Genomic DNA, 24,999 nt, shown 5'->3' with positions numbered 1-24,999 from the left:
ACTGGAGTAATGATGCTGAAAATTCAGCTTTGCCATCACAGGAATAAATTACATTTTAAAATATACTAAAATAGTTTTTGTTTATTTTAAATTGAAAAATAACTAATATTTATAATATTACTGTATTTTTGATCAAATAAATGCAGCTTTTACTTCTTTAAAAAACATTAAACAATCTTACAGACCCTACACTTTTCTGTAGTTGTATACATATGACATGTATAGAATGAGTATTCATAAACCTGTTACACATCTGACTATTTTTCTGAAAACAAAAAAATGTTGATTTTAACTGTTCATTTCATCTATAGGCCCTACACACAAATGTCCTATTTCTCTCAATCATTCTTACACACTACTCGCATAGTCCCTGATGTCTCTCGCCCACCCAAACAGATCTCATTTGGTTCATTTAATCATGTAATTAAAAACATGACCTTGATTTCTATATTTCACAGAGCATCTGTACTCTCCACTGATCTGCCGGCCCATTTTAAAAGGAAGTATTAGATACATTAAACCCTCGTGTTCATAATGAAGCAGCCACAGCAAGATGCTTCTGTAGAAGGAGACTTAAAAGTTGTGAGTAACTGTTATGTGATTACGTCTTTCACAGCTCGAGAAAACGCTAACCTCCGACTCACGCAATGTTAACTTAAATCCTTTCCAGGCTATTTTTCACACTTCTTCTGCTGGCTTCAGCCAGAGTAGAGGACTGCAGTGTAAATGTTTATGAATGAGCATTTTAAAAATCATAGACAACTCAGAGCTATCTCTAAGGACTCGCAGATTATACATATTCAAAAACCTACACTACTGGAACATTTAGTTACACAGTACTTAAGCAAATCCTCTGGCACACACACACACACACACACACACACACACACACACACACCCACGGTGTACAAGTGTTAAATTGGTAGCTGCCAGATACCTGTGTGATTTTTTTTTTTTTTTCATTTAGTTTTCCACCATTTGAACCGTAACCACGATACTCTTGGAGAATTATTCTTCTCAATAAGAAAATGGGAAGTGCTGTATAATCACTTCAGGACCTGAAAAAGAGGGTTGGTAGTAAGATGTAACACAACAGGACAGAAACTCGCTTGTAACTTCTTCATACAAACACACCCGCGTAAAGGCACATCCACACATGCTGCTCTTTGTTGCTCTACAATCCACTGTCACTTCTTTCGGAGGGTTTGATGGAGTGTCAGCATACCTTTTTCAAACAGAGAGGTTACTCCAGCCTTTCATGTGGCTCTCTCACGCGCTCTTCCTCTGTCAGCATGCATTTTTTAAACCGAGAAGTGTGTCTATATTTTCATGTGCTTCTCTCCACCTCTCCTGCTCTCTGGTTCCCCCACCTCGGGCTGAATCGCACCCACTGGAGTTTTATTTCTGCTCTTGTGATTTTGACCCCCTCGACTCTGATATCTCTCTCTCTATTTCTGTGTCCATCGCTCTCCATCCCTTTCTTTCTTTCAACATGAAGAACCTGAAGTGTACCTTGTTGCACGTAATCACTTCTAGGGCCACCTGAAATCCATTTTTCTGCGTTCCCTACATTCATTTATTCTTTCTCTTTCATATTTTACCTAGTTTATGCCGGAAATTGCACAAATTTCATAGCAAGTGATAAAAATGGATCACACATTCGTGCTTTAGACAACTTCTGAGGGCGTAGTAATACAGATTTTTTTATTTCTCATGATTAATGAAGCATTCTGGAAACGAGAAACTCACACTGGGAGGCAGTAATGTTGTTGTGTCAGGGATGCGCCAATGAATCATGAAGATATGACAGGATATATACAGTTGCAGGAAAAAATACCCGTTGGATTTACCTGAATTTCTGCATAAACTGAGCATAAAATTTGATCTGATTTACAGGCAAGTCACAACTGTAGACAAATACAGTTTGCCTAAAAGTGCATTCAGTAGTTACTTAGATAGAGTTCTTTCTGCTTCACACAAAGAAGCAGTTCTTTGTGTGGTTTAGTTTTTTAAACTTTTAAAAAGAAAATGTATTGACATGGATAAGCATGATCACCTTTCTAATGGTCGACTGCTAAAGGTTTTTTTTTAAGATTGATGCCGATATCTTAGAGAGCAGGGTGACCGATGGCCGATAAAAGCCTATGTGTGTGTGTGTGTGTGTGTATAGCCCTGGGTTCTCAGGGCTGACAAAAGTCCTGCTTACGACACTTATCGGTCAAACAGAAAACTTAACAGCCGATGCTGTTCATTAAAAAAATCCCAAATATTGTATATCGGCCTTGATGATACACAGCTTGACCACTAGTTTTATGTAAATTAGACTGATACTAGTGAGTTTTTAGAGAGTGGTCTATAATTAATTCCCTTTCAAATACTGGGTCTCCCTTTTTCTCCACTGGTAAAGTGTGTTCCGTTGTCTGATTTTCACTCTTTGCATCGAGTGAGTGTACACCAGTCAGATGACACTTCAAGAAAACCCTATTTATTTTCTCGTGTGAAACATTTTAGATTGGCACCTTTATAAACAAATAACACACAAATAATTATCATTTTTTATGTCTTTATTGAACTCACTGTGTATACAGTACATTCCCAATTGCAAATGTTGTAAATCCATAACTGGAGTGAGAAGTTCAGTTAATGATGCAAGATTGATCAGAGCTTCCCTGTCCTAAACATAAAAACACACACAATGTTCACCACGCCACAGTAAGACAAGTTATCTATAAATAGAGAAAGTTCAGCACTGTTGCAGTTCTCTCTAGGAGTGGGCGCCCAGTGAAGATGACTGCAAGAGTACAGTGCAGGATGCTCGATGGTGATAAAAAGAACCCTGGACTTCTCTGTTGATGCGTCTATTAAATGTTCAACACTAAAAAGAGTGGTTTCCATTGGAAGACTTCACAGAGGATGCCACCGCTGCCCAAAAATAAAACATTGCTGCATGTCTGACATTTGCAAAAGAGCATGTGGATGTTCCTCAGTGTTACTGATGTTTCTGTGGATGGATAAAAAAGTTTTTGGGAGAAAATGAAAACGCTGCAGTATGCGAGAAGCACAACACTCAGATCCTCTCAGCTGCAACATTTGGAATTCCCAAGCAGGAATTTTTATTTATGCAGATAAAAACCAGGTAAATCCAACAAGTTCACTACGTTTCTGTGAATAATATACACACTTAAACACAAACATGCTCCAGTAATAACACCTCAGTATCTGTAAGTAGGATTGATTTAGAGAGCTTTTAGCAGTGTCGTGTTGAGAGCGGCTTTATTGTAGGGGAAACATTTTGCCGGACGTCAGTACAGCGAGTCCTTTACCATTTATGGCATGAGTCAGGACATCTCCCGCTTTCTTTCTCTTTCATCCATTAGCGAAAAAGTAGGACAGATCTTTTTTATATGGCCTATTTGGATTTGATCAACCATTAGTATCCCTGCAACCGTTTGCCTAAAAGACAAAAGGAGGGCCTTCGCTCTAGACGTCTCTTTGGCTCTCATTATCTCAATTTACTCATTGCTGTCTCCATCCATCTCTTTTATGATTCAGTGTACTCTGGTTCCATGTCAAATTTAAATGACTATATAATAGGATGGATTGCTAACTTGGTTCACATGGCGAGAAAACATTCTTGTTAACAGCAGATCTGAGGGGAAAAACAACACATTCGTATCCAGTCTAGTAACTGGATATTTATGCCCACTGAATAGCCACCAGCTCTGAAACAGTCCAATAAGCTCATGAACAATAGCACTGATGTGAAAGCATGCAGTCAATTAATCATAGAAAACTTTGTTTAGAATGAAATTTCCTTGTCAAACTGAATGTACAATTGCTTTTTTTTTTAGTGCATATCCCAATCTTCAAACTGCTAATTTAGCAGTAATTTTTATCTATTCATTTTGATGAACTTTTGTACTTTTTTTGTATTTTTTGAAATATTTCAAATAATAAGAAGACTGGGTCAGTGACATGACATTCGTTTTTTTGTCCTGTCTATCAGTTTGTTAAAAAAAACATAAAAATGCAATTCACACATTACTTAAGACTTCAATACACTGTCTGTGATAAGCATTTTTAAATATCTGTATTTGTCAGGGCGATACAGCTGTCCTGATATTATACTGAAGGAAAAAAAAGAATGAAATTCTTGGAAAGAAAAGCTTAAATGAAATAGTTTGGTATATTTATTGTTATTATTACTTAGGGAAGAAGTCATTCATGATATAATAATAAAAAATCCTTGAAAAATATTTTAATTAGAAATTGTACTTTTTTTAATTTAAAATTTAAAGTGAAAATAATGATTAAGATGTGTATGCTCTCAGAGTATAAAGAAAATATTATTATTGGTTACACATGACATTGAAACATTTTTTTGGAAATGGTATAAGTTTTTCAAAACCATGTGAAACCAACATGAATACAAAAAAGCCCATTTCTAAAAACTTGACACTTTGTGATGCATACATAAATGTAAGTCTCTCCGCTTTTTCTGTGGCCCTTGAATCCCCATCCCTTCATCCTCCATTTCTGCAGCCCATCAACACATTCCCCCTCATAATGAGTCTAATCTGGCCGACCATAGCTTCCCCTCTCTCTTTCCCAGAGATTAAAATGGGCGATTCACCAGCAGGCTTCATTACTCTTGGTCATGTGACGTTGTATCATCATGAGAGAACTCATTTGGTCAGAGATAAATGGCGTAATTGAAAGGTGTGGTTTTTCTTTAAATTAATGTGATGTAGATCAAGAAAAGGAAGCCATTGAGCTGGTAGAGAGAGTTTAGCAGTTAATCATTTTGTGTTAGAGACTACTAAGAACTCCATTACCAACATACTGTATGACGGCATTGCTCAACCTAGGCTTATTGGAAAAACATGTCTTTAGCTACATTTTTACAAAACTCCAATAACATACCTACTATACAGTTAAAAAGATCACTAGTGTCAGTAAAACACCAACAACTTTTATTGTTGTTCATACAAATCATGATTACAGGGGCTGATTATTGACTGATAAATTGTTGACTATCAGATTATTGACTGATAAATTGATTCATTTTACAATATGTGACCCTGGACCACAAAACCAGTCATAAGGGTCAATTTTTCGAAATTGAGATTTATACAGCATCTGAAAGCTGAATAAATAAGCTTTCCAATATTTGGCCGAGATACAACTATTTGAAAATCTGGAATCTGAGGGTGCAAAAAAAAAAAATCTAAATATTGAGAAAATCGCCTTTAAAGCTGTCCAAATTAAGTTCTTAGCAATGCATATTACTAATCAAAAATTACGTTTTAATATATTTACAGTAGGAAATGTACAAAATATCTCCATGGAACATGATCTTTACTTAATATTCTAATGATTTTTGGCATAAAAGAAAAATCAATAATTTTGACCCATACAATGTATTTTTGGCAATTGCTACAAATATACCCAAGTGACTTAAGACTGGTTTTGTGGTCCAGGGTCACATATTATGTTATGACCTCAAAACACTTTTACCATATAGTGCATGATTTGTAAACTAAGACATTATGACGCTTGCGTCACATAATCAACTTCATATGTATGGCTTTTCGTTTAGTAAACTTGCTTGGTATCTCACCTGGTACAGCATTGCAGTTTTGAAGAAGAATCACGATAAAAAGAGAAGCAAGCTAAAATGGCATGGTTTATTCAGCAAATGCATTTTCATTTTACTTTTGCTTTTGTTTACACAATCAGTTAGATTTAGAGTAGAGTTTAGTGTATTGTGGTACAGTATTTTTAACACTATTTAAATGTTTAGCGCCACTCACTGGACATTTCATTTCCGAACTGCTGCCGTACAAGCAACAACCAGCGTGTTAAAATATTGCGAGATCTCATTCATCTGTTTTGGATAAATCTAAATGTACTTTTAGCATCACTCATTGGACATTTAATTTTGAAAGTATCGTGTAAAGTGCAAGTAGCAGCGTAACATCATTTTTGAAAAAATGTCACCATAAGCATGTTTTTACAATGAGCCTTGGTTGGTATTTAGATAGTGGCTCAAACTTTAAGTTTAAGGTCAAACTGCACACCAAAACAGAGCAGCTACATATTTCAGCTTAGATGACATCTGCTGATTGCCATCATCCATGTGACTGGCCTCTGAATGCAGAGTTCAGCAGTAAGTGATGGTTGTGGGGTACATGAATGCAGTTGATTGGTCCTCGATAAGTATGTTTACTGCCTTAAAAATATTAATTGGTACTTGTCATGCGGTACGGTATACACAGTACACTCTTCTTTAATGGTTTTTTGAAGTACTTCACATTCTGCAGAGAACCCTCTCATTAAGTACCATTTTCGCTGTAGGGGTCTTGGGTGGACTATATGGCTCGTTTGAGGTTAAAAAGTTTCTTCATGTTACATGAGGTCATTCAGATCAACAACCTATGGTTTTGCACTAGTATATAAGTATACCAGGTTTTCTCAAATCTGCACAAAAAAGTTAATTGTGCAACTCAATAGGGTTCAAACTCCTAAAGCAGGGAACTCATTCATTAAACATAAAGGCTGCTGTTTATTTTCATGTATAAAATCCCATTTATATTGTGAAAAATAGTTAACATGATATTATGAAGACATCTTGCTGCTTGCTAAATTAAATAATTGTTTTTTTTTTATATTGACATTGAACTAAAGCCAATTTATTTAATTATTATTTGGATAATATTTACTTTGTATTAAGTTCACAGCATATCTTGTTTTTCCACTACCCACTCTTAGAGTAATGTTAGATGTAGAAACCTGTCAAATAAAATAAAAAAAAATCAGAATGGCACTATTCACAAGAAATATTATTCCAAAGCATTTTTACTGAAATGATGCCCTACAACCCCCAGTGAGTAGATTTAGGTGACAGTCAAGAGTAGAAACTGCAGAAAGATGATACACAAATCTGTCAGCAACCCCTTGCTATAAACTACTGTTTATTTTTAAGAGTGTACTTGTTATGTGGGACAGTATACACAGTGACCTTTATTTACTAAGATCTGAAATAAATTGTACTTATTTTTCTTGTACTAAATTGTGTTCACTTTGTGTGCACACTGTGCATGATTTAATGAGAATACTTGCGCAAATTGTCACATGTTCAAATAGGCTGGACACACCTATGTTTAAAGGAGACTTTTGTACATGCAAATGATCCCAAATTTTACCATGCTGCCCACAATTATGACCTTGAATTATTTTATTGATTAAATGGAATGTGCAAACCTTTATGTAAAAATAATATAAATGTATTTAAAGTGGCCACATTATGCTCATTTACATTATTTTCCTCATACTGTACATTGTCACAGCATCTCTCTTTACCCTCTACCTGAAACGTGCTGTTTTAGTTCCTGTTTCTTTAAAGCCTGCTTTTTTGAAAAGTCTGCTGTAATTGGTCAGCTGGCTCAGTCTGCTGTGACTGGGCAATCGCTTAGAGTGTGTGTCAGAAATGTAACATCCCATCGGATTTCGCTATGTCTCCTCGACATAGAGAAATCACTTACCCAACTGTTCTTTGAGGGCGGGCCAAAGCAGCCAGCAGGCGGGCATTATGCAAATGTGTAACATGGTGACATTGCTAAGTCACAGAAATAATGGCAGAACTACAAACAAGTTTCTTTTGTAGAGAAAGTGTTTTCTGCTAGAGAGATGAGCTCACTCTGGCATGGATTTGTGCTTTGTAACTTTGCAGATCATTTACATACACAAACAGCTACAGTTTTTACACACTAAAGGAAAATCAAAAAAGCATAATATTTATATGCTGCCATTTGCAAATGTATATATGATATCATCATACTTGAAACCCCTGCTATCTAGTGAGCTTTTTTAGTGAGCACCCCATATGTTCAATGATAGGAAAACCAAGTTTTGGGTATGAAGTTCTTCAGCAAGGTTCAGAACTACTTCACCTGTCTTAAAGGGATAGTTCATCTGAAAATGCAAATTCTGTCATCGTTTACTCACCCTCATGTTGTTCTAAACCTGTATGACTTTCATTCTTTTGTAGAACACTATCTGTTGAAGAACATTGGCAACCAAGCAACCTTGACTTCGATTGTATGAAACATTTCTCAATATATCTTCCTTTTTGTTCCACAAAACAAATAAAGTCATACAGTTTTGGAACTCAAGGTGAGTAAATTATGACCAAACTTTCATTTTAGGGTGAACTATCCCTTTAAATCAACAGCGCTGCTGTGTACACAGTATTTGTATTTGTTTTAATATTATATTGGCATTCGCGAGTCTGTGGGTTTGAGTTCCCATAGGATTGATGTATAACACAGAAACAGAGCCAACTCGATGTTCTTCAGATTTCATTGCTGCGCTCAGTCTCACAATGTTTCCTGGAAGCATTCACTGCCTGCATTTGGATGTATTTTATTCTTGACTTTCTTCTCAGTATTGGCTACCTGGGTCTGCAGGCGGCTCAGGATAGTGTTCCTCAGCTGGGGCCCGAAGCGTGGAGTTATCTCAGACACTGGCTGTTTATTGTTTAACGTCTCTCACCAGAGACTAACAAACAAAGAAGCATCAGATCCTTTCTGTGACCCTTCCCTGCTGTTCCCACAGAGCATCACTACCCTGCTTTTATTCGCTTCCAGCTGATTTACACAGGATGAGTAAACACACAATCACACACCGTAACATATCTCGAGTGCTCCACACACATACGCTTCCTGTAAGTTGAATTGGCTGCATATACTTCTGCATAAATATTCTCTGGTGAGGGAGAGAGCGAGAGTTGAATCGGTCTGCTGGGGAAAGAAGGTTCGTTCTCGCCTTTTTGAGATGGGTAAAGGCTGATAGATTTTTCTGCACTATGAGGTCTGTGTTACTTTTGTTGCTGGTTTGGACGCGTGGCGAACAAAGAGACGTTTGCACGATGCTGCTCTTACTCCTTTTATAGAGTTATGTTGGCACAGGCTTCGGAAGAGCCCTCTTGTGTGTTGGTTAGCACGTCTGTAACCGTTTCATGTATGTGTGCGCACATTTAAAGTGCTTTTCATGTGCTGTTTAGTTGGTTACCATGGCTGTCCGAGTTAAGTAATCAAACACAACAGTATGATCTCACACTTTTATTCCATAACCCTGCAGTTATATATAGACTCCTCCATCTCCACCCACTCTTCCACCCTCCTGCTCTCTCTATCTCTCCACACTAACTCCCTCGTCACTCTTTCTATCACACGTTCATCTCTATCCGCTTTCATTCGAATTCTCCCTCCTGGATGTGATTTACACTCTCTTATTCCCACCTGTCACTTAATTACTTGGTTAACCAGTGGCACAGTCTCTCGTGAAGCTTTGCGAGCTCTCATTTTCCGCTCACTGTACGTAATCCTTTGCATTGTGTGTGTATATGCTGTCAGGTGATGAGTATTGATTGTATACTCGGCTGTAAGGCCATGTGATTAGACGCAATGAATGGGAGGAGAAGGGCGCACAATAAATTACCTATATGCCACCGCGTGTGTTTGATTAAAGGGGTCTTGAATCTGGTTCTGTCTACAGAGCTTCATATCCATGTTTTTTTTTAAAGGGGTCGTCAGATTTCCCTGGATTTTTTTAGATAAACCGATGGATGTGCTCTCATCTCGTTGTGGTACTTGAACACTAAAACAGATAAAATTGTGAAATTTGTATGTTAATAGTTTCTGCGATCATCCTCTGATCTGTTATGAATGGTGGAAACTTTTTAGGGAAGGCAACACACACACACACATACACACATGCATTATGTATGTGTTCAAACCCTTAGTCCCGACTCACTGAGCTATGAAACGAGGCCATGCTAATCTCGCATTAAATGTCTGTGCTTCCATAAATACCAAGTCTTTTCGCTTATTTGGTTTTTCCTCTTAGCATATGGCCCATTACCATAATGACACATCGCTGGTGGCCTGATAAACATTTTAGCTGTAAAAATCTCGAGATCTGGATCTGTGGAACTATATCCAGGCTTTAATAAGTCATCACGAATTCTACCTGGGATTCTGCTGGTTTAGTTAAGCCTAATTAGACCTCAGTGAGCTTGATAACTGGATTTCAACAGGCTTTCACTTATTTAATGAGATTCTGTTGTTATTGCTAACAGGTGTCCCACGCGTTTGCCCAGGCCCGATCCCGTCTGAAACAACTGTTTTAGCAGTGAAGTTGCTTTAAAAGTGATGAGCTTGGTGTTGACTAATTCAGACGAGACGCCCGCAGGGTTTAGTGCATCTCAGTCTGCGAGTACAGCAGAGAGAGATTTGTGTTCTCAGAGGTCAAAAGTTATTTAGAGGAATTAGTTGATGCACATCGGATCTGTTGGTACTCAAATCATTTACTTACTTAATAAAGCTGAACTTCTGAGGGTCTAGATGATAAAATGAAAGCATTTTCTAACTTTCTCTCGGAGTGGGGTATTCACTAAGAATGAATTGTGACCATCTGCATTGTTTTAGTGCCTGATTCACTAAAAGAACTATGCAAATCACTATGCAAACATAATTTGCAAGGCGCAAATCTGCAGGCTATATTTGTATATATGCCAGGTTATAATGCTCATCTCCATCATTTGATCATCATTTCATGACTAACTGCTGCTATGATCAATAGAAAATGTACACAAACATCACTCGGGCGTTAATAGCGTGACGTTAATCGCAGCAGGCAATTTGTGGGCGCAATGTATAATAAGCCTAATTTACGCAGAAAGGAGCCGTGTTTGGTCTGAAAGAATGATTTAATTTAAATAGACAAGCCGCAGTGCTGTTTTGTCAAATTTTGTGGCTGGTCAACTGGATTACTTGTGATTAGTGAATAATAGTAAAATATATTAACGATATACCACATACAAATATTTAGTGAATGACTGTAAATTGCATCTTCTTTTACACACAACATAAATAGCATCTGTCTTATTTTTACACATAGTCACTGCCTTATTGAATTTGTAGTCTCTTTAGGGACTTTCGGTAGAGTAATATGGAATAAGATGGTGAATCAACCGCAACATCATATCAATACGAGTCAGGAGCACAAACAATAATCTCAATGGGAAAGAACCCTGTAATCATATTCGGTTTTATGCCAAGTGAAACGATCAAAATTCACTGTGTTCCATTTCCATACTGATGAACTTCAAAGGTGAGAGACAAGGAGAAGATGAAAAACCAACATTAACTTCCTGAAATATCAGAAGGATTCTCTCTCTCTCTCTCTCTTTCTTCCCATCTCACCCTGTTGCCACGGTAGCATAATCTGGCTATGAGAGAAAGGGACGGATAGAGCAAATGTCATCTGACTCATTTAATGTTGGTGTCAATATGTGTGTGAGCGTGTGTGTGATAGAGAGAGCAGGAGAGACAGAATGAATGTCACAACGTATCATAGAAACCATTGATTGAGCTGCGACTTAACTTCATCTTCAGCAAGCAATAAGTGGCCTTTTCTCTAAAGCCTAATGTATAATAAAAAGTTAAGATAAATTCATATTACTGGTGTTTGTAAAAGTTGAGTGTAATCCATTGAAACACACTGACAGTTACTGCTCTAACATACTGACAGGCACGTCATGCACCTATTTTTGATACTGTATGTATTTGAGGTGGCACCAGTGGCAGTTTTGGCTCACTTAGTGCCCTAGGCAAGATAAGACAACCAAAGAAAGTAGTTAAAATCCAGCCCTAACAGTTTTTTTACGTACAAAACAGCAACTGCACTTGACAATCAGTGGTTCAGCAAAATTCAGAATTTAAGAATTAGTTCATTTTTAATTACGGTAATAAGTTGGAATTGAAATTCTCCACATTCCACAGGAAGTTGAATTGGAATCGAAGGAATTGCAATTTACAATTCAGATAAATTCAACAATTAATGACATTGTGGGGAATGAAGTATTCTTTCACCCTCCATTCATTTCTAAACAAAAAGTTAGTGACATTTCAAACCTCTCTGTCAGTTTTTTTTTGTGTCTATCTGTTCATAAGACCTATAACTTCAGATTTCAAGACTTTTTAAGCTTCTTTAAACTTTAGCCCAAAACCATCATTCAGAGTTTGACTTGAGTGCAAGTAGAAGCAAAATTTCCAAAAAGCATCCCACTTTAACAACATTCACTCTACTGCACTTATATGAATGTTTTGAATTTCAATTCATTTTAATTGTTCTTCCTTAAATTCACATTTGAATTTCAATTCTGTATTTTCAAATAAATTCAAATTTAATAAAAAAAAAACATTATTTATGTCTGAATGGTGCACAACCACATCATTATATTCCATGAGAAAAGGTTTTAAAGTTAAAAGCTTCAAATGACAAGAGTGTGGGTAGCTGATGACGAAGCTAATGAAGTGTGACCACATTTAGACATGTGAATAGATGATTTATGCCACAGTAATTTAGACAAACATTTTTTTTTTACCAACTACAAAAATACTTAATTTTATATATACTTTTGTTCTCTCTCTCTACAAGGGCAAGCGTCCACTTGGTTTGAATGGATATGTGCTCTTTAGATTCTACAGTATGTGTTTGTTTTGTCATTAAGCGTGCATATTCATCACCAGATTCGCTAACAGTGTTTTGTAATCTGCAGTCTTGGAAGCACCATTTCCTTTATCATTATGCTATGCTTTACACGTGTTTACAGCGGTCAGCACCTTGCATGTCCATATAAACCCAGGAGTCTAAAAGTGCCGTGGCTCCTGAGAGCGTCTGCAGACGTCATGCATGAGGAATCATCATGTTTGTTTACTCTGCCAAAGGGAATGCTGAAAGAGCATACAGCTGAAATGCTCTCATTTAAATCTGTTGGCACAGCAGGGTCAGTTAAATCATTCATCTGACACAAAGAACAAGATTTCACATCAGTATAAGCCTTTCATCTTCATATCTTATCACGTATTTACGATGTACCAGCCCAAAAGTGTTAAAACGTCATCAAATATTCAGCTGCGACCGACCATACCTGCATCCGAAAGCTTATCTTTCAAATCCTGCCAAAACACTGGTCTGTTACTGGTGCGATCACGACTGTTAAATTCTTAATTGCATGGTGTTTATCTGTGAGTGGGCAGAGAGAGCGAATTGCTTTCTGCTGTGAGGTAAGTCAGCATCCTGTGAACAAAGTCCAAGGTCTGCGTCGATCACTCGTCCATCCGTGTGCGCATGTGTCTGTGACGAATGTGGATTCGACACAGATGTTTGTGCTGCACCTCAGGGCAGGCCTCGTCAATGTCGAAGAGCAGATCTGTCAAAACACACATGGACTGGTGTTTGTGTGTTACGTGTGAACAGCATCAGTGACCCATGTTGTCAAAAAGGACAGCTAGAAACGGCCCCCCTTTTCAAAAGCATGGAAATGTGTGTGTGAAACTGTGAGAGAGGTTGGTGGAAATGCAAAGAGACATGTAGGATCAGAAGGAGGCAAGAAAAAGGAAGGATCGACTGTCAAGCTGGTGGATTTTCTCTTTGTACAAGTGAGAGAGTGCATGTGTGTGTATGTTACAGGGTGGGTTAAGGACAAAGTAAGAGGCTCAAAGCGCCGTGCTGCTGAAAGATTGTCAGAGGAGAGCAGAAATACACTGAATCAGCTGACAGAAGAAGAGATGGAGAGAATTAGGGAGAGACTAGCTGTTTCTGGCTGATTTGCCCATTGAGAGAAGACTCAGTAAGTCTGAATGTGGTATTTCAGCGCAAAACCCCACATCTTATTTCCTAACCATCTGCCAGTGTAGTTTAACCAATCTGTAAATGTGTTTAAATTGCATTGCACCATATGCACATTAAATGGGTGTAAATGTAAATGTCTTTGATATTTACACGTATAAGAGGTTACTTTGCAGTAAAAATATTCTGCCTCAGGATGATACCTCAAAGCTAACCTCCCCAGTTTATTTTGGTTTTCCATACTTCTTAAACGTAAGGATTTGAAATCTCCCCAGTCGTGGTTATATGATTGTCGTCTACATGTGACTTAAAGGAATAGTTCACCCAAAAATGAAAATAATGTCAAATTAGAGACTTTGTAATGAAATTTGAGAGATTTCTGTCTCTCTATTAAAAGTACGGGGAACCAAAACTTAGAAGATCCAAAAAAGGTCATAAAGGCATCATAAAATGAATCCATATGAATCAAGGGGTTTAATTCAAGTCTTGTGAAAAGATGGTCACTTTATATGATAAACAGATTTAACCTTTTAACGTGCGATCTGAGGAAATGTGCTCTTAATGTATATCAAGTCAAGTCAAGTCAAGTATTAGCATGACAGTGATGTGGTCTGAGGCACCGAGGTGGGGGAGGGGGAGGGCGTTGTAAGCTCCTCTCTGTGTGGTGTAAACAAAGTCTAGAATGTTGACTATGTCCATCAATGTCCATCAATCACAAGAACTATACAGATGTGAGGGAAAGATTTTAAGATCATTCACGTTGTTTTGTCCCTGGATGTAGACAAACAGCACCTCAAAAAACTATGCATACCCTTCTAAAAGATCCAACTATTGGCTGATGTTTATTTTTAACAACGTGCCTGAGCGATTGAATGACAGTGTTTTTCATTTGTTCGTCTAACATCACAAAGGACTGTTTTCTTAATTATTCTCAACATGTTGCCAGTTTTTTTCTAAATATCAATGAATTATAGCAGTCTCACAACAAGTTGTAATAATAGGTTTAGAAATATATATACAGATAATAGATTTTAGCAAGCGTGATGAATTACCATGCTGAAACACACTGTTGCAAATATTGTGGTTGCGTTGGTTTTTTGAGCTCAACCAAATATGGCTGTATTACAGTGCTGGGCTGCTGGCTCTCTTTGACCACCTCAAAAGACGTCAAGCATGCTGTGGGGAAGGCTGTGGATACGATGCAGTGAACTTCACCAATCACAGTAGAATGTGTTTTTGGCAGAGTGAAAGTGAGGATGGAAAATGATCGTTTGTGCAAATACTTGAAATTTTTTGGTGCAAAAAAAATTTGAGAACTTCATAAGTTAACCTCCAGTCCAGAAACATAATATAAAGATCTGCAAATGCACTGTCACTGTCATTCTTGTCAGCACTAACATGTTTTCTTTGTAAATTATGCCAATTTTAAATGTCACATTATTCACAGAAATCAGCGTTATTTGCATTGTCATAAATTTCATTTTTTAAAGCCAATTTTTTATTTGTTTTTTATTTCTATTTTGTTTTTAGCTTGGTATACTTTTTGTTAGTTTTATTTTTTCCAGAATTTTAGTTTCAGTTTGTTTAATCTTATTCTTTTAAAAAATAAAGGCCTCGAAAATGTATGTACCAATGAACTAATGACAATGCTAAATTTCTCAGTACACTCTAATTTTATTTGTGACTAGTGATGGTGTTCCATGTTTAATGCAGACAGGTTGTGAAGATTTCAAATTTTATACAATGTATCAAAAACAAATTAATTTGTGGCTGTTTTTAGTTTTTGGAGTCATGAACATGCATTTTAGTTTAGTTCCAATTTTGTTATGTTACATTCTCAGAAAAAAATACAATAGCTGTCACTGCGGCAGGATCATTTCAAAAGTACACCTCTGTACCTTATTTGCACCTAAAGGGGGCCTGCCTATTAGTACCATAAAGGTACATACTGTATACTAAAGTGGACAGGTACCTAAATGATAGGGCTGCTTTACAGTTCTAGTAAAGTGTGAAAGATTGTAGTAGTTTGCTGTAGGAGCATTTGTGACTTAATTTGTATATTTATTTTAGTGAATCATGCATATAGCGTGTGCAAATAAGCAAAAAAGCACCGCCATTGAGTGCAATTAATTCTTAGTGAATTGCCCCTCAGCATGCCGGTGTGTGTTTGTGTTCGCTGACGATTTCAGACCCCTGATGAAGAGGGCTTTTGATGGTTTTATGAAGCTCATGTGCTCTCAGCCCATGGAGTGCCAGGAGGGACACATGACGGGTGTCTTTTCCTGCCTCCGCTCTGGAATCTTTCCACAAGTGGAAAAGGCAAAGATAAGAAGGGAAAAGGCATCCTCGATGCTTCATCTTCGTCTCACAGAAGCCTGGTGACAACCGGTACTGGCAATGCTTGCATCCAGCATTCTCATTTCACAGTCCAAATCAATTAAGGAGAATGAATCACTCTGCTATTATTATAACTGTCAGATTCACTTCTTACTTACAAAGATGAATAAGAAACAAATGAAGCGGCTGCTATCTACTCCTCCCTTTCCCCGAGGTCTCCCTCTTCAAGCATATTCTCTCTCAATGTCTCCTTTTCTCTCTGTCTTTCATTCTTTTTTCTTTCTCTCGTTCTTTGTTTTCCTTTCATTACCCTGCTTTTTATTTCAGTCCCCCTCTCCACATATCTGGTCGCCTCTTTCTTTTGTGCTCCCACCCTCTCCCCTAAATAATTTAGATTTTACAGTTTACTTGCTGACTGCCAAGTATCGCTTTATTCAGCCGTGCGCATATGCAAAACAGCGGGTGTGAACTTTAGATTTATATTTGTGACACTGGTCATTAGTATTTGCCTGCAATAATTATAGTGGAACAATAATGGCTTCTTCAATTCTGTATACACACACGCTGTGTCTTTTCATTTACTCTCTTTCTCACTTTTTGTGGCCTGCTGACACATCCAATGTGACTGAGAAAAAGAAAGAAAGAGGGGGATGAGAATTAATAATAATTAATAATTAATTTAATTAATAATAATAATTTAATAATTTAATTTTGAGAAATGAACAATGAAACAGGGAGAAGTACATCCATCACTGGAAAAAGTGATCAAATACACTGTGGTCAAATACATTTTGTTAGGTCTGTAAAGGTCAGAGTTCACTGAGATTGGTTTCAGTTGTGTGTGTGGGAGAGAGTGTATGAATCAAATACTTCACATCAGGTGTTTGCTTATCTGTGTGATTTCCCTGTACTGCTGTTAGGGATGTGCGTGACACGGTCGTGACCTGCGTCAGTAAACTGTCATAAGATTCTTTAATTCATGATGATGTTTCGCACACCACTGTCGACTCCATTATAACACCAAACAGTGCGTAATGTTGCAGTAAAACTAACTGAGCAGTAGTGTGTTGTTCTGTAAACTTTAAAGTACTGTATGACAGGGTTACAGCATCTTACACTACCGTTTAAAAGATTGGGGTCAGTGCGATTTTTTTTTTGTGTGCATTTTAGAATGATTTTAGAAGAATTGTGTGACACTGAAGACTGGAGTAAAAATTCAACTTTTGTTATCACAGGAATAAATTACATGTTTAAATATTTTAAAAATTTAATAATAATAATTAATATTTCAAATTAAAATAGAAAAGTTCTTTAAAATTGTAATAATATATCACAATTTATTGTTTTTGCTGTATTTTTATCAAATAAATGCAACCTTGGTGAACATCAGAGACTTTTTTTTAATTAAAAAATCATACTGGCCCCAAACTTTTGAACATTAATGTATATCTCCCAAAGAAGAGATGATATAGGGCAGACCAGGGCAAGTTGTCTCAAGAGAAAGTTTTTATCTTAGTAGCTATATAGGGATTGGAGTAAGAAGTTCTATTAAAAAAACACTGTTTGCCTAGCAGTAGTTTTGTACGTTTTATATTCAGGCAAATGTTGAACTGTGTTCTTGTAACGAGACGACAGGGACGAGAGATGTGCGGATCCATTTGCAAAGCTTTTATTCAAAGGCGTGGTCAGAAACAGGTGAGGGTCAGACAATGGCAACAGGTATATTGAGGGCAAGACACAAGAATAGTCCAGTAAACGGGCGTGGTCGATCTCCGGTGAACAATGTCCAAACAGGGTAATCCAAAGGGTTAATCCAAACACAGGCGATGGACCAGGCAAGGGGTAATCAATATCCGAACAGGGCGAGACTAGAGGGGTAATCCAGGATGCACAGGCAAGAATCAGAACATGAGAAAACAGGCAAGGCAAGACTATGACTACACTATGGGAAACTCAAACAATGACAGGGAATTGGCTCCGTAAAGTAGCTACGCTAAACAGCATAAACGCTTAAACAATACTCGGCCGTTTGAACAGGATCTGAGTGGGTGTTATATAGTGCAGGGGTTTTCAACCTTTTAGGACATGCACCCCCCCAAGTTTGTCTAATTTCACTCGTGCCCCCCCAACATCCAACAACCCCATCCCCCTGGTATTACTGTAGTCACACCGAATTACTTTATTAACATTAACATAAAAGCAAATATCCATTAAAGCTATTAAAGCAGCGAACAATTTTTCTTTTGCTCTTTTTGATTAACATTATTTACATAAGAAATGCACGGATCCGTTATACTGATGTACATTTGATATTTTCTTCACTGTTTACATTCACTTAAAACAACCGACTGTGCTTACAAGAATACTTGTCAAGACAGCCATTGGTATTCACCTGCTGTCTGAGAAGGCTCTGTTTGTGCATTTCAGCAGATTGCCCCCTAGTGGATGGCTAAAGATTTGTTAACTCATATTCATAAATTCTCAAGGGAACGTCTCTGAATTAACTGATGCTCTCGCCCCCCTTGACAGGTGCTGGTGCCCCCCTGGGCCCCACAGGTTGAAAACCCCTGATATAGTGTGTGTGATTGGTTTCAGGTGAACGTGTGATTAGTGAAATGGCTGCTGGGAAATGTAGTCCGGGGTGACATGTGAAAGTCTGTGTAGTGAGAGAGTCGTAACAGTTCTCAGGACAAGGACATGTTTAATAAATGTCAGGTCGAAACAAAACCATGCCCAAAACAATGGTTTGATATTTTATGTTTTACCTTTTACATGTTTGTTTTGTCTACTACCGGAGCAAGTTGAAATGTACAATTTGGCGGAAATCTATAAGTGCTCATGTATAACAAAGTTCATCTAATTTCTGTGTTCATCTAGGGGGTGCTGTAGGCAGCAGAAGGCATCTCCATGAGGAGCGGTAGAAGATGCCGGAACTGCCAGCGCTCCTGCTGTCGATTTACTTCCGCTTCCTGTTAGTCACCGTGGTTACCATGCCGCCTTCTTCCCTGAGCCAGACCTCTGTTCTGTCATCCGTACGGATGGGTAAGTGTCGCATGCATATGGACTCATGTCATGTGATTGACAAGCCCAGTATCTGTCTGTGAATCAAATGGTTTTGTTTTATGACCCAGATTTAATTCTAGAAATCAAGTGGCAACAAAGTACCAACATTTTATTGTACTAAACTAAACTAAAATGTACTATTATAAACTGCATAAACACTAAAATATGCAAAATTATTAACATGACACCTGTTGAATAGGAAAGTTTACAATTTTGGTTTGTAAATGTTTGGTTTGTAAATGGTTTTCAAGGATGAGACAAATATATAGCCTTTATTTGAGTACATATACAGTAAAATTAAATTCAATGCAATTCAAATTTATTTGTATAGCGCTTTTTACAATACACATTGTTTCAAAGCAGCTTGACTCTTTTGTAAAACAGTAATATTGTGAAATATTATTACAATTTCAAATATTTTTTTTTATTTAATATATTTTGTGCAAATGCAATAAACGTAATTTATTCCTGTGATGACAAAGCATAATTTTGAGCAGTCATTACTCCAGTCTTCAGTGTCACATGATCCTTCAGAAATCATTCTAATATGGTGATTTAGTGCTAAAGAAACAATTCTTCTTATTATCAATGTTGTGCTGCTTAATATTTTTGTGGAAATATGTTCATTTCAGGATTCTTTGAATTCATAAAAAATATCTAAAAAAAAAAAGTAAAAAAAATTTACTCAGAAATTTTGAACAGTAGAGCACATGGTTAGTTGAATTTTATTATTTGCATTTAGAATATTTTTTTTTCTAATTGATCTGTGACCCCATCAGAACAAACCTGCAACACATTTTTGGGTTTTGGCCCACCAGTTGAGAATAACCAAATTTATTACAGAAGATCCTATTAGATACACTATGGCAATTCAGAATCATTATAAATAATCTTTATTATTGACTTTAAAAATAGACTTTATTACTGACTTTATTATTATTGGACATGGTAGATGGTTGTTGTAAAAGAGTGATTATTAAAGGGTTGTTATATATTGCATTTATATTACTTGTACCCATTCTTGTAATGATTTCTCTCTACTTTATCTGTCTGTTTCTCTCTCATTCTCATTCTCATTCTCTCCTCTGTTAGCGGCAATTTTGGATGACAGCTCTGTCTGTGGGCGTGGGGAGCGCTTAGCTTTAGCGTTAGCACGCGAGAACATCAACAGTGTGATGGAGGGCCCGGCTCGTGCTCGCGTGGAGGTCGACATATTTGAACTCCAGAAAGACTCTCAGTATGAGACTACAGACACTAGTGAGTCATAAATTAAAAAGTACACACACACACACACACACATATATCCCTGCACACAAAAAACTTTGAAGTAAAGCAGTACAGCATACAGTGACTCAAACAGAGTGGATATGAGGAATGAAATGCTCTACTTTTTTTATCGTAGTGTGCCAGATTCTGCCAAAGGGCGTGGTCTCTGTGATTGGCCCCGCCTCCAGCCCTGCCTCTGGCTCCATAGTCAGTCACATCTGTGGGGAAAAGGAGGTGCGCTTCATTTAAATATTCCACATTTACTTGTTTTGTGTTAATTCACTAACCATAATCTCTTTCCTTTTGTTCTTCAAACTGCTCTCTCTCAGATTCCGCATGTCAAAATCGGTCCGGAAGAGACTCCACGGCTTCCTTACCTGCGCTTTGCATCTGTGACTCTGTATCCTAGCAACGAGGATCTGAGCCTTGCCATCGGAGCCATCCTACGCTCCTTCAGCTACCCATCGGCTAGTCTGGTCTGCGCTAAGGCCGAATGTGAGTCCAAGACCTCTGCTCTGCTCATCAGCTGCTCTGGTCTTTCTTCAAGCTTGAATATGTACAATTATTCCACATGGAGAACAACACACACTTTTTTAGCATAGGATACTTATAAATACGAGTTAGTGCTGAAGTCTTCAGAGAAAGGTAAATTTTTTTACCTTTTCTAAAGAAAACAACCCATTTACAATAATTCCACTTTTCCAAAAAACGTTTAAATTGATTTCCTCAACTCCATCTGCCCAATCAATCATCTTCTCTCAGCAAACACTCTAATTACAATATGTATTCAAGGCTGATGAGAGAGATGAAATTACAGAAGTTCTGGAGAACAGACTCTGATAATGACACTGCAGTGCTTTCTTACTGCAAGTGCTAACAATTACTTTGTTGTAATAGGTAGCTGTGCCAATAAAACATACTGCTGGGCAATTACACAGCATGTCACTGGACAACATAACGTTCACGTAATCTGAGAATAAATCTCCCCCCCTGCTGTGTGTGTTAATGTGTGAGACACCAGCACATATGCAGAGTGTGTGCATGTGTGGCTGTGTGTGTGTGTTTGTGCTTTTGGACGTTCATGTGTGTTAGAGAGGGCATCGCTACATAACGCTCAGCTCTGACCCAGTTGGCTGCACTATGGTTGCTATGGCAGCAGAGTAGGTGCAACTTGCCACTCATCAAGCTCATTTAAAATGGTGGCAAGAGATGGAGAGAGGCTCTCTGCTGTGCTACAGCTTCTTGTTAAACAGATAGAAAGCAATTTCGCAAGCCTGTTTTGACACAAATGTTTTCATGTGTGTTGTGTGCCGTGATTTTGTACTGAACCTCATTGCCTTTAATTTATGAAACTGTCATCTGATGCCACACAGCTTCAACTGTTTTTTCTCTAGTGACCTCTTGTCTGTCAGATTGAAAAAGCATGAAAGGAACATCTAAACAACTGCGTAAACACATTCTAAGTTGTTGTTTTTTTTACAAAGCTTAGGTTTTACACAGAATTTAACCATGATTTTTATCTCCTGCATACATATGTTCCAAAACTAAGCCAGCTGCCTTGTTGACTATACTTTGCATAAGTAGAATACTAAGAAGTGATTCATACAGACAGCATCTTTGCATTTAAAAACACGAGATGCAGGGCAGTGGAATGAAAAAACCTGCAAGGTATGGAGGTGTGTTTTACTACTCTGAACTTAAGCTTAGCATTTTTTTAAAAGATGTGTCGCTGAGAAAAGATGATGAGATGCTGCAAATGATGCAAGACATGAGCACAATGGTCAAACATGTCCATCTAGCATGTTTACAGAGAAAAACAACAGAAAAGCATTGCGGTCAAATGCAAAAATCGCGTTCTATGTGAAAGTGGCCCTTAAAGGGATAGTTCACCCAAAAATGAAAATTCTGTCATTAATTACTCAGCCTCATGTCATTCCAAACCCGTAAGACCTTCGTTCATCTTCGGAACACAAATTAAGGTATTTTTGATGAAATCCGTGAGCTTTCTGACCCTCCATAGACAGCAATGCAACTAAAACGCTCCCAGGCCCAGAAAGGTAGTAAGGACATCGTTAAAATAGTCCATGTGACATCAGTGGTTCAACCATATTTTTATGAAGCTACAAGAATACTTTTTGTGCACATAGAAAACAAAAATTACGACTTTTTAAAAATGTTTTCTCTTCCGTGTCAGTTTTGGCCCGCGTTCACAAGAGTACCATGACACATGTGTGTGGTGCTGCTGACGCAGGAGCCAGCGTTCTGACATAGAACATCCATGTCTCTTAGTTTATCGACTGTATATTCTGGTTCAAATAAGAAAGGCTTGGCTTTCATCCTCTCTGTTGAAATCTTCAGATATGTTTCCATGTTTTATGTACAGCGTGCATCTTCCTCTACTTGTAAAAAAGGCACCGCGCATCCTCTGCTTGTAAACAAGGCACCGCGCACCAGCATCACCACACGCATACGTCATGCTACTCTCCTGAACATGCGGCAAAGACTGACACAAAAGAGAAGAATTTGTTGAATGAAGTTGTTATTTTTGTTTTCTATGTGCACAAAAAGTATTCTTATAGCTTCATAAAAATATGGTTGAACCACTGATGTCACATGGACTATTTCAAAGATGTTCTTACTACCTTTCTGGGCCTGTGAATGTGTCAGTTGCATTGCTGTCTATGCAGGGTCAGAAAGCTATCAGATTTCATCAAAAATATCTTAATTTGTGTTCCGAAGATGAACGAAGGTCTTATGGGTTTGGAACGACATGAGGCTGAGTAATTAATGACAGAATTTGTATTTTTGGGTGAGCTATCCCATTAAGTATGATGAAACCAAATGAATGACTGTATTTAAGAAAGCAGCAACTCTGCACAGCACACAAATTATGCACCACACAATTGATTTCAATAGAGTTTTACATTAGCATGTTGCTGTGTTTGGTGAATTTTTGTGGGTGAAATCTAGTTATTTTAATAGGAATCCTCAGTAAACATGAAATGATATAGTACTCACAAATATTGCATTAAAATAGTGTTAAAACAAAAGTATTTTTATTGACACTTTCAGTATTGAATGAAAGAAAATTTTATGTATAATCAACAATCTTGACTCGTCCACCATCTTGGATTTATTTATTCACTAATAAACACTTATAAAACTAATAAAACCTTCATTCTGCATGCATTTTTTTTTCTTTGAACTTGGTGCAGTGCATTCTGGGATTACCTTCTTGCTGCTAGAATTTAGGCATCTCAAAACTAAAATGCCTACCTTTTGAAACCGGTTTTGCACCTTGATGTCCTACAATGCTGGCTGCTCGCTAGGTTTTGGAACAGAGCTCTAGTCACTGTGACACATGAGTCATTAAGCACACGGCTGGGTCTAATAATGTTTGTTTCAGTGTGTGACAGCACTGGTCTCTGGTGGAAAACAAAAGGTTTGAGTTCACTTTATAACACAGCTGTGGGAATAAGAAAGTGAAATATCGAAAAAGAGACAAATTTAGTGGAATGAAGCAAACAGAGAGGCTGAGAATCAGAATGAACGAGAGAAATCAGTGAAAGAAAGACAGAAAAAGGGGAGGTATTGAGAGCAGAGACAGAGAGAGAGAATGAGAGTGTGGAGAGCATTGATTTCTCTCCTCCCTCAAGCTAATTAAAGTTTGGCACTGGCTTTACTGGCTCTTTCTGTGCATGAGGGCTCCCTTGAGAGCGCAGCTAGTTATTTACATTTTCACTGGACTTTGTGTTGCCACCGACTAACTTTCTTCACAGCAGCATTGCAAACAGACAGATGCATGCTGTTTACAAACAACCTCAGACACAAACCATCTCAGGTACACTACATGAAGCTAGGTTTGGCCCCTTTCAATTCCAGTCTGGTGTAATAGTGTTCATATCCTTTCGGCCAACAACTTGCCTTCTTCCCCGCAGGTCTGCTGAGACTAGAGGAGCTGATAAGGGGGTTTTTGATCTCTCGAGAGACGCTGTCAATCAGGATGCTGGATGACAACCTTGACCCCACGCCTTTACTAAAGGAGATTCGTGATGACAAAATAGCTACAATAATTATTGATGCTAATGCATCTTTATCTTACCTTATACTGAAAAAGGTAAGCATATAGTCACATTATCTAAATGCTGTTGCTTTGGCTTATTTCACATTCATTCATTCTCCTTTTCTCGCCCACTTCAGTCTCTCGTTCTCTCGTCACCTTGTAATTCAGCTTTGTTCAGTATACCTGCATTTTAATTTATAGATACTATAAATATTATAATGTTTCTGAAGGACTGTATTCTACAATGAGCACTGAAATATTCTGCTTTTCTGTGCAGCTCTCCACACACAATGAAATGTTTTTGTCTCGTTCCTCTTGCCTTTCTTTTTAGGCGTCAGAGTTGGGAATGACATCAGCGTTTTACAAGTACATCCTCACAACTATGGTAAGATAGAGGAGGAGCTCTTGGCCTATTTTCCTGCAGATATATTCATGCCTGAAGCCCCATCTTCTGTATTAACAATTCATCTTTATTACGCAAACAAACCCACTCACACTTCTCAAGCCAACCCCCTTCACAGCTTGAACTACATTAAAGACATATTACTGCATAACCTACAAATACAAAGCAC

General features: G+C 37.7%; 1 protein-coding gene across 3 annotated transcripts in view; it reads left to right on the top strand.

Moving 5' to 3' along the window:
• LOC107671209 (glutamate receptor ionotropic, kainate 5-like) overlaps positions 1 to 24,999 on the top strand; it is a 51,796-nt gene that overhangs the window by 15,830 nt on the left and 10,967 nt on the right. For 2 of the 3 annotated variants that reach the window (XM_016464106.1, XM_016464105.1), the window contains exons 2-7: positions 18,913 to 19,077; positions 20,191 to 20,355; positions 20,501 to 20,598; positions 20,694 to 20,859; positions 24,303 to 24,481; positions 24,759 to 24,812. In XM_016464106.1, the coding sequence (XP_016319592.1) occupies positions 18,960 to 19,077; positions 20,191 to 20,355; positions 20,501 to 20,598; positions 20,694 to 20,859; positions 24,303 to 24,481; positions 24,759 to 24,812 (780 nt within the window). In that variant the 5' untranslated portion in view covers positions 18,913 to 18,959. Of the gene's footprint in view, positions 1 to 18,912; positions 19,078 to 20,190; positions 20,356 to 20,500; positions 20,599 to 20,693; positions 20,860 to 24,302; positions 24,482 to 24,758; positions 24,813 to 24,999 lie in introns of those variants that run through there. The other variant, XM_016464107.1, reaches the window with a different exon arrangement.

Source organism: Sinocyclocheilus anshuiensis, unplaced genomic scaffold, assembly GCF_001515605.1.
Source record: "Sinocyclocheilus anshuiensis isolate Anshui unplaced genomic scaffold, SAMN03320099.WGS_v1.1 scaffold1286, whole genome shotgun sequence".
NCBI classification, from domain to species: Eukaryota; Metazoa; Chordata; class Actinopteri; order Cypriniformes; family Cyprinidae; genus Sinocyclocheilus; species Sinocyclocheilus anshuiensis.
Note: the sequence above shows the minus strand (reverse complement) of the source record. Positions and strands in the feature narration are given on the sequence as shown.